Source organism: Equus asinus, chromosome 1, assembly GCF_041296235.1.
Source record: "Equus asinus isolate D_3611 breed Donkey chromosome 1, EquAss-T2T_v2, whole genome shotgun sequence".
Taxonomy (NCBI): Eukaryota; Metazoa; Chordata; class Mammalia; order Perissodactyla; family Equidae; genus Equus; species Equus asinus.
In genome coordinates, this window is record NC_091790.1 from 101,821,635 (window position 1) to 101,837,103 (window position 15,469).

Below are 15,469 nucleotides of genomic sequence, written 5' to 3' on the forward strand. Positions count from 1 at the left end.
TCTTGAAATTTATTTTCTGACCTATTATTATTTAGACATGTATTGTTTAATCTCCATGTATTTTGGAATTTTCCAGTTCTATTTCTGTTACTGATTTATAGTTTATTCATTGTGGTCTGAGATCAGACATTGTGTTGTTTCTTTCCTTTTCAATTTAAGATGTGTTTCAAGGCCCATAATTTGGTCTATTTTGGTGAATGCTCCACGAGTGTAAGAAAAATGTGTATTCTGCTGATGTTGGATGAGGTAATCTATAGATGTCAACGATATCCAGTTGATTGATGGTGGTGTTGAGTTCAAGTTCAACTCTGTCCTTACTGATTTTCTGACTGCTGGATCTCTGGATCTGTCCATTTCTGAGCAAGGTATATTGAACTCTCTTACTATTGATAGTGGATTTATCTAGATCTCCTTGCAGTCTATCAGTTTTTGCCTCATGTAGTTTGACATTCTGTTCTTAGGTTCATAGACATTAAGAATTATGTCTTCTTGGAGAATTGACCCTTTTATCATTATGTAATGTCCTTCTTTATCCCTGATAACTTTCCTTACTTAAGTGTGCTCTGTCTGAAATTAATGTAGTTATTCCCACTTTCTACTGATTAGTTGCAGTGTGGTACATTTATCTCTATCCATTTACTTTCAATTTTTATATGTATTTATATTTAAAGTAGGTTTCTTGTAGACAACATATAGTTGGGTCATATTTTTGATCCACTCTGACAATCTCTTGTCTTTTAATTAGTGTATTTAGACCACTGACATCTGAAGTGAGTATTGATATAGTTGGATTAACATCTACCTTATTCGTTACTGTTTTTTATTTGTTGCACTTGTTCTTTGCTCCTATTTTTGTCTTCCACTCTTTTTCTGCCTTTTGTGGTTTTAATTGAGCATTTCTTATGATTTCACTTTCTCTCCTTTCTCAATAGTCGGTTATACCTCTTTTTTTTTCTTCACTTTTTTAGTACCTGCCCTAGAGTTTGCAATATACATTTAAAGCTAATCCAAGTCCACTCTCAACACTATACCACTTCACAAGTAGTGTGAGTATTTTATAATAACAAAATAATCCTAATTCCCTCCTCCCATTTCTTGTATCATTGCTGTCATTTATTTCACTTATATATAGCAAATATAATTATATATATATTATATATACACATGAGCATCCATAATTGAATACATTTTTGCTATTATTTGGGACAAGCTGTTTTCTGTTAGAAAAATTAACAATAACAATAAGAAACAATAAGAAAAATAACAATAAGAAAGAGAAAAGTTGTTTATTTTACTTTCACTTATTCCTTCCTTTCTTTGTGTAGATCTGAGTTTCTGACTTACATTATTTTCCTTCTCTTTATATAACATCTTTCAACATTTCTTGTAAGGCAGGTCTACTGACAACAAAATTCCCTCAGTTTTGTTTGTCTGAAAAAAGTCCTTGTTTCTCCTTCATTTCTGAAGGATAATTTCACAGAGTACAGAATTCCAGATTGGTAGTTTCTTTCTCTCAACAACTTCTCACAACACTTCACCCCACTCTCTTCTTATCTGCATTTTTGTGAGAAGAAGTTGCATATGATTCTTATCTTTGTTCCTCTGTAAGTAAGAAGTTTTTTTCCTCTGACTTCTTTCAGGATTTCTTCTTTATCTTTGATTTTCTGTAGTTTGAAAATGATACGCTTAACTGTCATTATTTTTTTCTTTTGCATTTATTCTGGTTGGTGTTCCTGAGCTTCCTAGAGCTTTGGTTTGGTATCTGACATTCTCAGAATTATTGTTTCATACGTTTCTCCTGTTCTTTTCTCTCTTTCTTTTCCTTCTGGTATTCCCATATGCATATATTATTCCTTTTGTAGTTGTCCCACTGTCTTTGGATATTCCGCTCTGTTGTCTTTTTTTTCTAGTCTTTGTTCTCTCTGCCTTTTGGTTTTTGAGGACTCTATTCATATATCCTATAGCTCAGAGATTTTTTTCCTCAACTATGTCCAGTCTACTAACAAGCTCGTCAAAGGCATTTTTCATTTCTCTTACAGGTTTTTTGATTTCCATCCCTTTTTTTGGTTCTTTCTTAGGATTTCCATCTCTCTGCTCACATTGCCCATTTGTTCTTGCATGTTATCAACTTTATCCATTAGAGCCATTCACATATTAATCCTAGTTGTTTTAAAATTTTCAACTGATAATTTCTACATCCCTGCCATGTTTCATTCTGATGCTTGGTCTGTCTCTTCAAATTGTGTTTTTTGCCTTTTACTATGCCTTGTAAATTTTTCTTGAGAGCCAGACATGATGTGCCAGATAAAGTCTATAAATAGGCCCTTAATAATGTGGTGGTGAGGTGTGGGGACAGGGGAAGTGTTCTACAGTCTTATGATTAGGTCTCAGTATTTTAGTGAGCCTGTGCCTCTGGAGTGTGAACTTCACAAGTGTTTCTCAGATTTTTCCCCCCTTAGGTGGGGCAGGATGGCTAGAGGGGCAGGAGTTAGGTGTTTTCCTTCCCTGAGGTCAGTTAGGTTCTGATAATACCTCAGCAGGTTAGGCTCTGCTTAACTTATTTCCTGAGTGCAGGCCTTGTTAAGAAGAACAGAGGGCTCTGAAGTATTTAAAAGATGGCTCCTTTTCCCCTCCACCTGCTGGAAGCATGGGGGATTTTTCTCTGATATTTACTGTGAGAACCTGGTTGAGCTCCTGGAGGTAAATCTCATAATATTGTGGGGGTGACCCTACAAGTGGGTCCCCCTGGAGTTTTTAACTGTCAAAATTGTGCACATGCGGTCTCCAGAAATTTGTCAATTACAGGTTTTCCTACCCTGGTAATGGTTCTTGTGGTGGTTTCTGTTGACAGTCTCTGCTCTGGTAAGCCATGACTCCCTGTATCAACTGTCTCTCTCTCTAATCTTGGAGGCCATGGTATCCTCTCCTCTCTTATGAATCCAAGAAGAGTTGTTGGTTTTTTAGTCTGTTCAGCTTTTCACTTGTTGTTAGGATGGACTGGCAACTTCTAAGCTCTCATGTGGAACCAGAAACTGGAAGTTGCCAAAGCGATTTTTTAAAATGAAGAACAAAGTTGAAGGACATTTACTACCTGGTTTCAAGATTTACCAGAAAGCTATAGTAATCAAGACAGAGTCATAATGATGCAAGGAAGGACAGATTGCCCAATGGAATGGAATAGAGAGCCCAGAAACGGACCCACACATATTTGTTCAAGTGAAATTTTACAAAGGTACCAACTCAGTACAAGGAGGAAGGAAAGTCTTTTCAACAAATGGTGCTGCAAGAATTCAATGTCCATATGGAAAGAAACGAATGTCAATCCTTACCTCACACCATACACAAAAATTAGCTGGAACTGGATCCTAGGCCTATACAAAAAAGCTAAAACTATAAAACTCCTAGAAGAAAACTTAGGCATTAATCTTTGCTAACTTCAGTAGATATCTTAGATAGAATGAAGAAATCATGAACCATAAAAGAAAATTTTTGATAAACTGGGCTTTATAAAAATAAAAAATGTTTGCTCTTTAAAATATACCATTAAGAAAACAAAAAGGCAGCCACAAAATGGGAGAATATATTTGTAAAATATATGTGTGACAAAGGACTTGAATCAGAATATTTAAGACTATTCAAAACTCATTGTTAGACATCTGAGCAAACACTTCACAAAAGAAGATATAAAAATGGCCAATAAGTACTTGAAAAGATTCTCAATATCATTAGTCATCATGGAAATGCAAACTAAAACCACAATAAGTTACTACTTAACATCTACTAGAACAGCTAAAATTAAAAAGAATGACAATAACAAGTGTTCATGAGGATGTGGACCAACTGGAACTCTCAGACACTACTGATGGGAGCATGAACTGGTGCAACCGCATTGGAAAACTTTCTGGCAGCTTCCACTCACCAAAATGACCCAGCTATTCTACTCATAGTATTTCCTGAGAGAAATAAGACTTATACCACATACTCATAGCAGCTTTGTTCACAATAGTGAATATGTGGACACAATCAAAGTGTCCATTAACAGGTGAGTGGATAAACAATATGTAGTATAGCCACACCATTGAATGTTACTCAGCACTAAAAAGAAAAAACTGGTAACATATGCAACAACATAGATGAATCCAAAAACATTATTCTGAGCAAAAGAAGCCAGAAAGAAAAGAGTATATACTGTAGGATCCCATTCATATAAAATGCAAACTAATCTACAGTGATAAAAAACAGTTCAGAGTGTAACTGTGGCAAGGAATGAAGTCAAATCAGAACTGAAAAGTTGTACTAGTGATCATTTAGGGGTGATGGAAATGTCTGTATCTTTAATATAGTGTGGTTTCATAAGAATATACAATTGTCAAAGCTCATCAAATTGTTTGCTTTGAGTTTTTTCACTTTTTGTATGTAACTAATTGTATTTATGTATATGTTATCTCTTAATAAAGATGATAAGGATAAAAATAATCATGTAAAGAATATTAGAGACCAAAAAAGAATTACACACAACTGAAAATCAAAAAAACAACATCATGTCAATACCTGAGTCTGTGCATTGTTTTTCTATTTGCAGTTATATACTTCAGACAAAAATTCTGATGCTCATAATTACCAATAACAGGAAGATTTTTGTTGTTTTGTTTGAGAATGAAATATTTTCCATGATAGTGGATTTTAAACACATCCTCCATATGCAAGTGTCCTAACTAGATGTCTTTTGGCATAATTGTTACACATGTGGTGGGTAGCATACAGCTTGATGACTTTGAACAAAGAGTCGATAGCAGCGATCTGGAAGTGCACACCTGTCTACAGTCCTAAGCAGTTATTATGCCAGATACTGGAAGGGAAGTTCTTGAACCGGAAGTTAGGTGAATGTCTGGTAATATTGGCATACTCCTGTGAGCAGGCATTGTGTCTAATTGTTTCCTGGGTGTTTTACCATTGGCAGATTTGTGAGAAGTCTGCCCAGTAGAAACCACAGGATAGAGAACTAGTTACTCAGTTCCTTGTTCAGCTAGAGCTCATTAAATGATGAGTACACTGGTGCCAGAGGGAAACCACTGCATCAACTGATTTTTTGAATTTTTGGAATAAACTCAGTTTCATAAAGTATTAGCCTTTTTATGTTGCTGGATTCAATTAGTGAATGTCTTATTTAGGATAATTACATGGATTTTCATGAGAAAGCTTGGACTATAATTGACCTTTCTTGTACTGACCCTGTCAAATTTTGATATCAAAGTTTTGTTGGTCTTACAAAACAAGTTGGCCTCATAAAACAAGTTTCTTTTCTCTGGAAGAATTTGTATACAATTATTGTTATTTCTTCATTAAACACTTGGGAGAATTCAACAGTGACAATATCTTGTCTTAGGGATTTCTTTGTGGAAAGGTTTTAAATTACAGATTCAATTTTCTTAATAGATATAAGACTATTCAGCATTTCTATTTGTTCTTGCGTCAGTTTAGTAAGATGTGTTGTTCTAGGAATCTTCCATTCAAATTTATTACCATAAATGTTTTTATAGTATTCTCTTATCTTTTTAACATATGTAAGATCATTACATTTTTATTTTTGCCAACTTTCTCTATTATGCATTAGTTTTCAAATTCAGTGATTTCTGCATTTATCTTTTTCATTGCACTGGCGTACGTCCTTCTCTCACTGTGTTTGAATTGCTCTTAATTTTGTAGCTTATCCACATGGAAACTCAGATTGCTGATAAATTACTGAAAAGCAGTTGCAGAAAGTTGGCTCACTTGAAATTCCTTTCTTTCTAGGATCTTCACCACACAAGTTCTGGTTGTCTTAACCATTCTCTGATGTCATCAGAAATGTTCTTTTAAAAAAATATTTTATTTGTCTTTTCTAGGTGTTTTTGTGTAGTAGGCTATGTGCTGCTCCACGAGAGCCAGAAGCAGAAATCAACTGCTTCCATTTTAGACTCTTTAGAATCCATTCCACACATGGCAGCAGGAACATTTTAATAAAATTTTCATCAGAGCATGATGCTTCCCTATTCCAATGGCTTCTTACCACATTTAGAATGAAATCCCAATCACTTTTCATTACTTACAAGATGCTGGTCCCTGGCCCTCTCTCCAACTTCTTCTTATGCCCCACTCCGTCCCTTACACACTTGCTATGCTCCAGCCACAATGACCTTCCTGCCGCCCTTTAAACACGCCAAGCTTGTTACACTCAGGTCTTCACACGAGCTGCTTCCTCTGTCTGAAACGCACATCTAATCAGGTGTTCGTGTGTCTGGCTTCTCAGTTCACGTGACAGCAACTCAGAAAGACCTTCCTGGACCACCTCCATCTAAGGTAGCTCCTCTCAATCACGCACATCATATTATGATGTGATATTTCCTTCATGTTACTTATCTTCCACTAAAACTATCTTGTTCACTTATTTTTTGTTTTCTCATATTAGAATATAAGTTCCACAGGGCTAGGCTTTCTCTCTCCAATCTTTTCATCTTGTGACCAGAGTGGAGCAGGCCAATAGCACATGTGTGGGGATTAATCCACCCAGCTTTGAAGGCACAGACAGGGAGAATGGGGTGGAGATTAACACACACCAGGGCCTTAGGCTCGATTTTAATATTTGCTCAATCCACTTGATATTTCTGAGAATTTGCTTTTAGGAGTTCCTTGTTTTATTTAGAGGTATAAATATACTCTCTACATAAGCTCTCTGAATAGATAACCAAGATTCTAGTTGCTGCTGTTTCTGTTTAACTTCTCACGTAGCTGCAATCTTATAAGTGCTCATTATATCCAGCCTGGAAAGTAAACAGACCTGAAAATCAAGGAGAGTGTTCCCCGGGTGAAAACAGTTTCTAATTACAGTAATAATAAAAAAGAGGAAATAGATCAATCAACATGGAAGTCTTCTTTTTAATTTTTTTTCAGTTTGCATTATGTTTAATTTGTATTTCTCTCAATTTTCCCTTCTCATTTAAAAATTCTGATGGCAACTTTAATTTTTCTAAGATTTAGACTGTTTAATTGGCAAAAAAATATATTCTAAGTTTGAACTTGCATAAATTTGAAAAAATCACGTAAGACTTTAACGCAACATTAATCATCGAAATATGTTTAGCATTTAAATTACACATTAAATGATATTCTTGCTCTTAAGTGCAAGCAACTTCAGTTATTTCTCACTGAGTATCCTTTGTATGTTAATCAGTAAATACAGAAAGTCGAACAGTTTGGTTCTCATTTACCTTCTTGCATAGAAATGTACAGACTCACATGAATCCTGTAGGAGCAGGGAATCTTCATGTCACTCACCGAGGTATAAGTGAGACCGGAAGCCATCAACATTAGCTTTTATTTGTAAGGAATAAGGGAACCACGCCGGACATGTGTGACTGAAGCGAGCCCGGCCCAGTCGCCATCACTTGTCCGTGCACACCACAAGCGCCAACCACATGACATTTCTAAACAGTTCCCTGAGTGTTTGTGGGCTGCCTTGGTACCTTTGAACATGCTGTTCCTTCCACCTGGAATGCCCTTCCCCTCCCCCAAAATGTCATCACTTGTCAAGACCCAAGTCCAATGGCACACCGTCTGTGAAGTCTGCCCTCAGTGTTCTGTGGCATTCCGTCCATACCTTGACAGAACATTTATTTCATTGTTTTGTCTTCTTCCACCAGCCTAAGAGGACTCATCTATCAATCACTTTTGTGTCCTTCCAGCAGCTTCTTTTTCTACCACCTACACACGAAACTGATCAGTGTCAGACTCTAAAGGCGGAAGACCTGGTTTAAATTCTGGTTCCGGCATTTACCAGCTGTATAACCTTGGGAAAATTAGTTAACTCTCTGTGCCTTGGTTTCCTCATCTTTAAATGGGAATAAAAATAGTACATATCCCATAGGCTTGTTGTGAGTATTAAATGAGATAATTACAGAAAACATTTAGAACACTGCTTGCCACAGTAAGCCCTACACAGCCTATATTATTAGTAGGTTCCAAGAACCGGAAGTACCAAGATGAACTGAATGTGATTCCTTTCCTTGAGGAGCTCAAGTGTCATGGGAAGACAGATGTGGAAACAAAAGACACTATGGTCGAGGTCTGGACAAGGGAGCAGAGAGGAGGGAGCACCTTCCTCCTGAGGCCTGGGGTGGGGGCATCAGGAGTATCTCCCACGGGAGGTGGTGTTTTAGCTGAGACTCACGGATGAGCAGGAGTTGCTAGTTGGAGTAGCTGGGGATGCACATTTTAGCAGATGTAAGCAAAGACACAATTTATGCAGCCGTGTGAAAGCACGAGGGGCACTGGGGGACAGCTACCGAGAGTGGCCTTAGCACAATGTCTGAGCTGGAAGGTTCCAGGCAGTGAAGCTGAAGCACACTGCAGATGCTATAAACTGGTTTATTCAATTTTCCTGTTCAACCACCTTCTCCCCGGCCTCCCTGGCACAGAGTCAGGGAAGCGGAACTCCAGGTTTCCCCATCCAGGTGAGGTCCTGTGACAGGTAATAGGGCTTTTGCTGGGAAGGGCTTCTCTTACAGAATAAAAATGCTAAACCTTACAAGGAGAAGGCTTCTTTAGCATTTTCGCTTTCTTCCTCCCTGGAACTTGGCTTTGAGGCTTTCAAACAGGAGGGCGAGGGCCATCTGCTAAGGATGGTGCAGCGGGAAGACCCAGAGAGCTGGGCCCCTGGCCAGAGCTGTACTCAGTAGCCGCACTGCCTGGACCACCTCCCTCTGGACTTCCTGCTTGTGAGAAATGCCACAGCTGGCCAGGCTTCCTGCGGCTTAGAGCCAAAGGCATCCCTAACTGACACAAGTGGTAGGCGAGGCCCTGTCAGAGGAGACCTGGGATGCTCTGCATATGAGCTCTGACGTCCACATTTGGGCACTGGGGACTGCTGCCTAATTTAGGAGCTGAAAGGGCAGCTTTGTGGTCACACAAACCTTGGTTTAAATCACAGTTTAGTCAGTTACTAGCTTGAGAAACCAGTTACCCTCACTCTGAGCCTCATCGGGGAGACCTGTGGAGAAACTCTTTTTAGAACGCTAACCTTACCCACAGCACGCTGGATGGAGTGGAGGAGATCAAGAGCACAGGACTAGGGAGAGTTTCCCAGGACCCTTCCAGAGCAAAATAAATCCTAAGTGAGGATTCAGAAATCATTTCAGAACTTAAAGTGGATTCTAGTTGACATTTTTAGCCAAGAAACATTCTGATGGTGCTGGATTTTACAAAGGTTCTTTGAGACGTATAATACCTTTATGACGAAATGTCTTAGAACAAGTTGCTCTAAAGATCTTCAGAAGAGAGAAGGCTTTTCTCCCCATGTGCCATAAATTCCCGTGGCATCTTGTATTACCCCTGGGAATGCAGTGAGGAGTCCAGAAATAACTGGCGAGACTAGCCAGGGCTGAAGGAACAAATAATTGAAGAGCCATTATTCCACCCTCGCGGGACTACCAGTCCTTTAGAATCTGTGGACAATCAAGCCGAAGGACGTTTAAGTACATCTCCATTTCACTTCTGCCCACTTAAAGCTATAACATTGCTCTTCCGTAAAGCCTGGGTCAGGGTTAATGAAGCCTAGGAAGTAGGTGGTATCATTTAAGAGACAACAGAAAAGATTTGCCGCCAAACATCTAATTAGACTTTCTTGTCAAGAATGCTTGAATGTTCTACGTCAGAGATGATCGAATCTGAAGAGTAAAGGAAGGTACCCTGTCAAAAGCAAATGCCTTGGGTCGGAGCAGTACACTTCCATCAGTAACAGCCAGATGAAGACAATCTGAGGCACAGATGGAGGATAACTGGTTCTTCAAATTGACACAAGTAGGAACTGACCAAGCTGGGATTTGAACCAAGGTTTGTGTGACCCTTACATTATATTGTGGCCACTCTCTTGCCCTAAGCTGCTCCCAAACCCACAGTCTGCAGGTCATCCCCTCAAGCTACAGCATGTGAGCTAGGCAGCCGAATGGGTTGTGACAACTTTCTCCTAGTTCTCTAGGAGAGGACCTGGTCACATGAGGCTGAGCCTGTCACGTGTCTTTGTTGAGGAACCTCTTAGCTCCTGGCTGGCAGAGGAGACACATTCGGCAGAGAAGAAGGGTCTCCATTTGACAAAACAAACTATTTGATACTCCAGCAAATTGCTGAGCACGGTGCAAACCAGGAAGATGGGATGAACCATGAGGCTTCATGTCTACTTAAATCAAAGAAAATGGCACCCCCAAGGATAGTCTAGGGCTTCTTGATTTGCCCGTCCCAGGAATCTGACAGTTTTAGAATCTCTGAAACTGGTCCAGAGTGACACATTTAAAATTTGGCACCCTTGCTTAAGGACCACATGCATGGCAAGAGCGTGAGAATGCTCAGATCAAAACATTTCTCTTCCTTCTCCCACACAAAGGCAGAGAGAAAGCTGTCCTGCTTTCAAGTGCAGCTTCTGAATCAGAGGAAGAGGCCGTCCCATGGCTACTGAGTGCAGAGGCAATGAATAGTTTCCTGGGATGGCCTTGAGGGACTTGATCAAGACCCCTGAGAGTTGTAACCCAGAGAGAACATGGCTCCCTTCTAAGACCAGGAGAGCCATGACCTTAGCAGCAGAGTTTGAGGCTCCAAGGAAGGAGGGAGTAGCACAGGGGCAGCTTCATATCTAGTTGTTTCACTCTGTCACGTGGGCTTCTTTCCAGGGCCCATGGCACTCACCTCGGCCTGCCAGACGGGGTTCACGGTGTTGCCTATGATCTTGGATCTCCTCTCCTGTCCGTGGTGAGGGAGGGCAGGGAAGATGCTGTGCTTTCCGGGCTGGATGGAGATCTTCAGGTAAGGGTCAGGGTTGAAAAACATCCCTTTCTTCAACCCCATGGCCTGGAAATCTATAAAATAAAGGATATTTTAATTTAAATGTGTTTTAGTGAGGTTAAAGATCGTATCAGGCCTTACACAAAGGGGAAAAGTCAATATAAAATAAGAACAAGTCTAAAAAAAATGAAAAATCTTTCAATTTTTAGACCATTTTCTACCTCATTACAAATATGGATTGATATGTCTATAGAACCAGCTATATGGAACATCTACTGGCATATATTAAATTGTTTTGGTGAGAAAACCTTGTAATAAATCAATATGACTGGCACTGTAGTCACTATGTTTTTCAAGAGAGGACCATTGGCCCTTACTGGACTGGACTTCTGATGTCCCTCGGGCAGACCGGGGTAAGGGGCTGAGGGTCACCCAGGAAACTTGGGTGGACACTGAGGGAGGAAATCCAACTTTGAAAGTTCAACAAGTCTAGGTGAAAATTCCCTTGCAAAGTGGAGACATAGAAAAACAAGGGCTGTTGTCTCACAATAAATATAGTCTTAACTGAATAAGGCAAGAGAGAATTAGGAGAAATAAAGAGAGAGAAGAGGGTTAAAAGAGCAAAGAAAAAAGATAATAGAGGAATGAAAAAGAAAACATGGCCCCATGGAGCTAAGTGCCTATCAGTGAGGAGAATTTTGAGAAACCATAATGTTAGGGAGGGCAAAGTGTGGAAAACTGAGCTGTTGCATTGAATTGAAATTGTCTGGTCGTGTAAATTTCATGCTGTTGGGGGCGGGGGAGACAGACAGACAGAGAGCAAGACCATTTGTGATAATGGATTATAATTATTCTGGGGTAATTTGAAATCCTTTTATAGTTATTGGAAATATATTTATGATATCAAAAAACATAATTAAAAATTTACATTATTGAAGTATTCCCTCCCCAAATTATTCCCTTTTACATATAAGTGAAAGTAACTCAGGTAAAGATACACTGAATTGATTTCCCAACCACGGTGTAAGTTGTGAGGTGTGAGTAATTAGTTACTGATGAAAAAGTACAGAAGTTTTCATGTGAATTTACTTAAAAGTTCCTTTGAGTTGATTTGCGGTTATCTCCATAATAAAATTATTCTTACTCTCTTGCATTATAATACACCCATCAGGGGACAAAGGATAGAAAGTACAACAAGCATCACAGAAATTTGCAAAACCTGGGATAAACCCATGAGGAGAACAGAGGTAAGACAGCCGCCTGAGACGTCTCTCCTTAGAAAGTCCTGTTTATAAGGTTGGCTCTTGGCTAGTGTCTGGGAACTTGGATCCAGGACTGAGAAGGGTGGCTCGCTGTTCCTAAATGGTTTGTACAAACTATGTGGTTTATACTGAACACCTGCTTTCCTTCTGGGAGTCCAGAATCTTGGTACATGCCAGGCAGAAGGTGCCTATGTGTCATGAGCCCTCACTGAAAACCAGGGCCACTGAGTCTGTAACGATCCTCTCTGGTACACAATATTTCATATGTATTGTCGCAACTTGTTGGCGGAAATAAGCACATTCTGTGTGATCTCACTGGGAGAGGACTCGAGGAAGCCTGCCCCTGGTTTCCTGTAGACTTCACTCTTAGCACCTCTTCTCTTATTTTGCTTTGCATCCTTTCAATGTAATACCATACATGGCCATGAGTAGGGCCATGTGCTGAGTTCTCCCAGAGAATCATCAAATCTGGGATGGTGTTGGGGACCTTAACGCAGAGTGTGACAGACATATAGATTTACTCATCATAAAATAATATGACTACCATCACCTCCACCACTACCACCTACCATTTATTGGCTGGTCACTAAATTCTGGGAACCAGTCTATGTCCTTCAAATACATTATCGGATTTAATCCTACCCATAAACTCTACAAGGTAGATATCATATCCCTGATTCGAGGAAGAGAAAATGGAAGCTTATGAATTGAGTAACTTGATGAGGTTTTCAGAGCTGGTCAATGTCAGAAACGAAATTTAGACCTTTCTCTTTGATTCCAAAGTCTATGCTTTTAACTAAAATGTCATATTACCTGTTTATAAAAATGCCAACCTTGGCACAGGTTAAATTCTCAAGTATAAATAGGTCTTTTTTCTATACTCTGTTCCATCAAATGACTCATCTATACCTGTATCAATATGTCTTTATCATGTTTGATACCTGATAAATTTAGTCACTCTTCATTGTTCTTTTTTCCAAAAAAACCCCACTTTGCTCTATCACTCACACATTTATTCTTCTAGATTAATTTTATTAATTTCTTAATAACCATCCTCCAAAAAGTTGGGATTTTGATTGGAATTGCATTGAATTTATAGATGAATTTTGGAAGAATTGGTATCTCTATAATACTCCTCATTCAAGAGCATATGTTTCTTCATTTTTTTTCAAGGTCTTCTTTCACTTCCTGCAGTAAACTTTTATACTTTATAAAGATTTACAATTTAAGTTCAATTTGCATCTTATTAAAATATATGTTTCATGAAGTAAAAATGTTTGAAAACTGCTGCAATAAGGAGTGTAATTAAAAGTGCACTGGCCTGGGAGTCAGTATACTTAGATTTTAGTTCTGGAACATACTATGGAACTTTGTTGAGGAAACTGATTTAACTCTTTCAGGTCTCAATTTCTTCATCTAGAAAATTGCTGGAATGGATATCTATAAGGACAGATTTATAATTTTCCAAAAGTACATGACACACTAATGGGAGAATTTTATGACTATTCCAAATTGTACCATCTAGTGTCAACCATTACCAGACTCTTTCCTCATTTCCTTCCAGTATTTTTCTTTGCATAGTTGAGACCATACTGTGTATACAATATGGCATCCTAAACTTTTTCTTTTGCCTAGATTCTATCATAAAGATGTTTCACGCCTTTTAGAACATTTTGTATACATAATTATTACGATTATCTACTATTTCATTACTTGGCTGTATGGTAATTTATTTAATCAGTCCCTAATTTTAAATGTTTAAATTGTTTCCAATACACTTGTGAATAACTCTTTATCTGCATTTCTGATATTTTTAGGTTAGAGTGCTAAAAGAGGAATTCATTAAAAATTAAGGGGATATTATTTATCTAGGAAATTTATTACCCCCAAAAGTGGGAAAAACAGAATATATAAATAGATTTGAGAAGGAAAGCATTTGCATCAACAATTTTGCTTTGATGTGTCTACTGTACTTTTGAAGCTTTCCAGAGAAGGCAATTCCATGATCTACCTTTCTGATCATTTCTCATTCTAAATTCTAAAATCGGTTGTTTCACATTGCAGTGTCTCCAGTTCTTGAGTTTTCTTGAATTTATCTCTTTATATGCTGGAGTACATGTTTATATATGATTTGCAGGTAAGATGCAAGGGTGATGTTCTTTGAGCCCTCGCAAACGTGAGAATGTGTTTTTCTTGCCTTCTCATATAAATGACAACCTGGTGGGCATAGAAATCTTGGGTTAAAATATTCTACTCTCAAAACTCTGTAGACTTTGCTTCATTATTTTGGCATTCTGTACCATAGGAGACAAGTCTGAGATTAACATGAGGTTTACTCTTTCGTAAAACGTGTATTCTCATGCTTTTTCTGCCCAGAGAGCTACTGTGTCTGTACTTGAACATTTTTTTCTTTCAAAAGTTGGCATTTGTCTAGGTGTTGGTCTCTGCACATACATTTTTTTTCTTCTTTTTCTTAGTACCTGATAGTCTAATTTGAAGATTCAAAATTATATTCGGCTCAAGAAAATTTTCTCCTTTTACTATTTCCTTTCAATTTGCTTTGATCTCTTCATCAAAAGCACCAATTACCTATATGTCGGCTCGGTATGTGTCATCCATCTTTTTATTTCCTCATCCTTTTTATGTCTTGCCCTTCATCTAAGCATTGTGGGAGAGACTTTCAAGTCAGTCTCCCATATATATCACTGATTCCATGCTGTAGGGGTGGTTGTGCTCTCTACTGCTTTCAAAGGCTCATTTTTAATGCTATGATTGCACCTTTTAGAATTTATTTTCAGTCTCTGCTTGACTATGATAGACAGAAAAATGACCCCTCAAAGATGACCATGACCTGGTCCCTGGAACCTATGAATATGTCACCCTACATGGTAAAAGGGACTTTGCAGATGTGATTAAGGATCTTGATTGAGATGGGGAGATTATTCTGGATTATCCAGGTGGGCCCACTGTCATCCTAAGAGTCCTTATAAAAGGGAGGCGGCTGGGGAGCAAAGTGAGGAGAAAGTGATGAGCCATTGAAGCAGAGATCGGAGTGATGCAGCCATGAGCCAAAAAATGCAGGCAGCATCTAGACCCTGAAAGAGACAAGGAATGGATTCTTCTCTGGAGACCCCAGGAAGGAACCAGGCCTGCTGACACCTTGATTTTAATCCCTTAAAATGCATTTTGGCCTTCTGACCTCTGGAAAAGTAAGAATACATTTGTGCTGTTTTAAGCCACTATGTGTGTGGTAATTTGTTCAGGAATTAACTGGAATAGGAAAGAAATACAATAGGAAACCAATACGCTTGGCTTTCTAAGTTTTTATTTTTGCCAGATTCAAAGAACTCCCTTTTATCGTTTTTCTTCATCTTAGATCTCGTACTTCATAGGTCCCG

General features: G+C 38.7%; 1 protein-coding gene across 2 annotated transcripts in view; it reads right to left on the bottom strand.

The window, feature by feature from the left end:
* HECW1 (HECT, C2 and WW domain containing E3 ubiquitin protein ligase 1) overlaps positions 1–15,469 on the bottom strand; it is a 392,878-nt gene that overhangs the window by 138,063 nt on the left and 239,346 nt on the right. For both annotated transcript variants that reach the window (XM_070504453.1, XM_044770932.2), the window contains one exon: positions 10,714–10,883. In XM_070504453.1, coding sequence (XP_070360554.1) covers positions 10,714–10,883 — 170 coding nt within the window. The remainder of the gene's footprint in view (positions 1–10,713; positions 10,884–15,469) is intronic.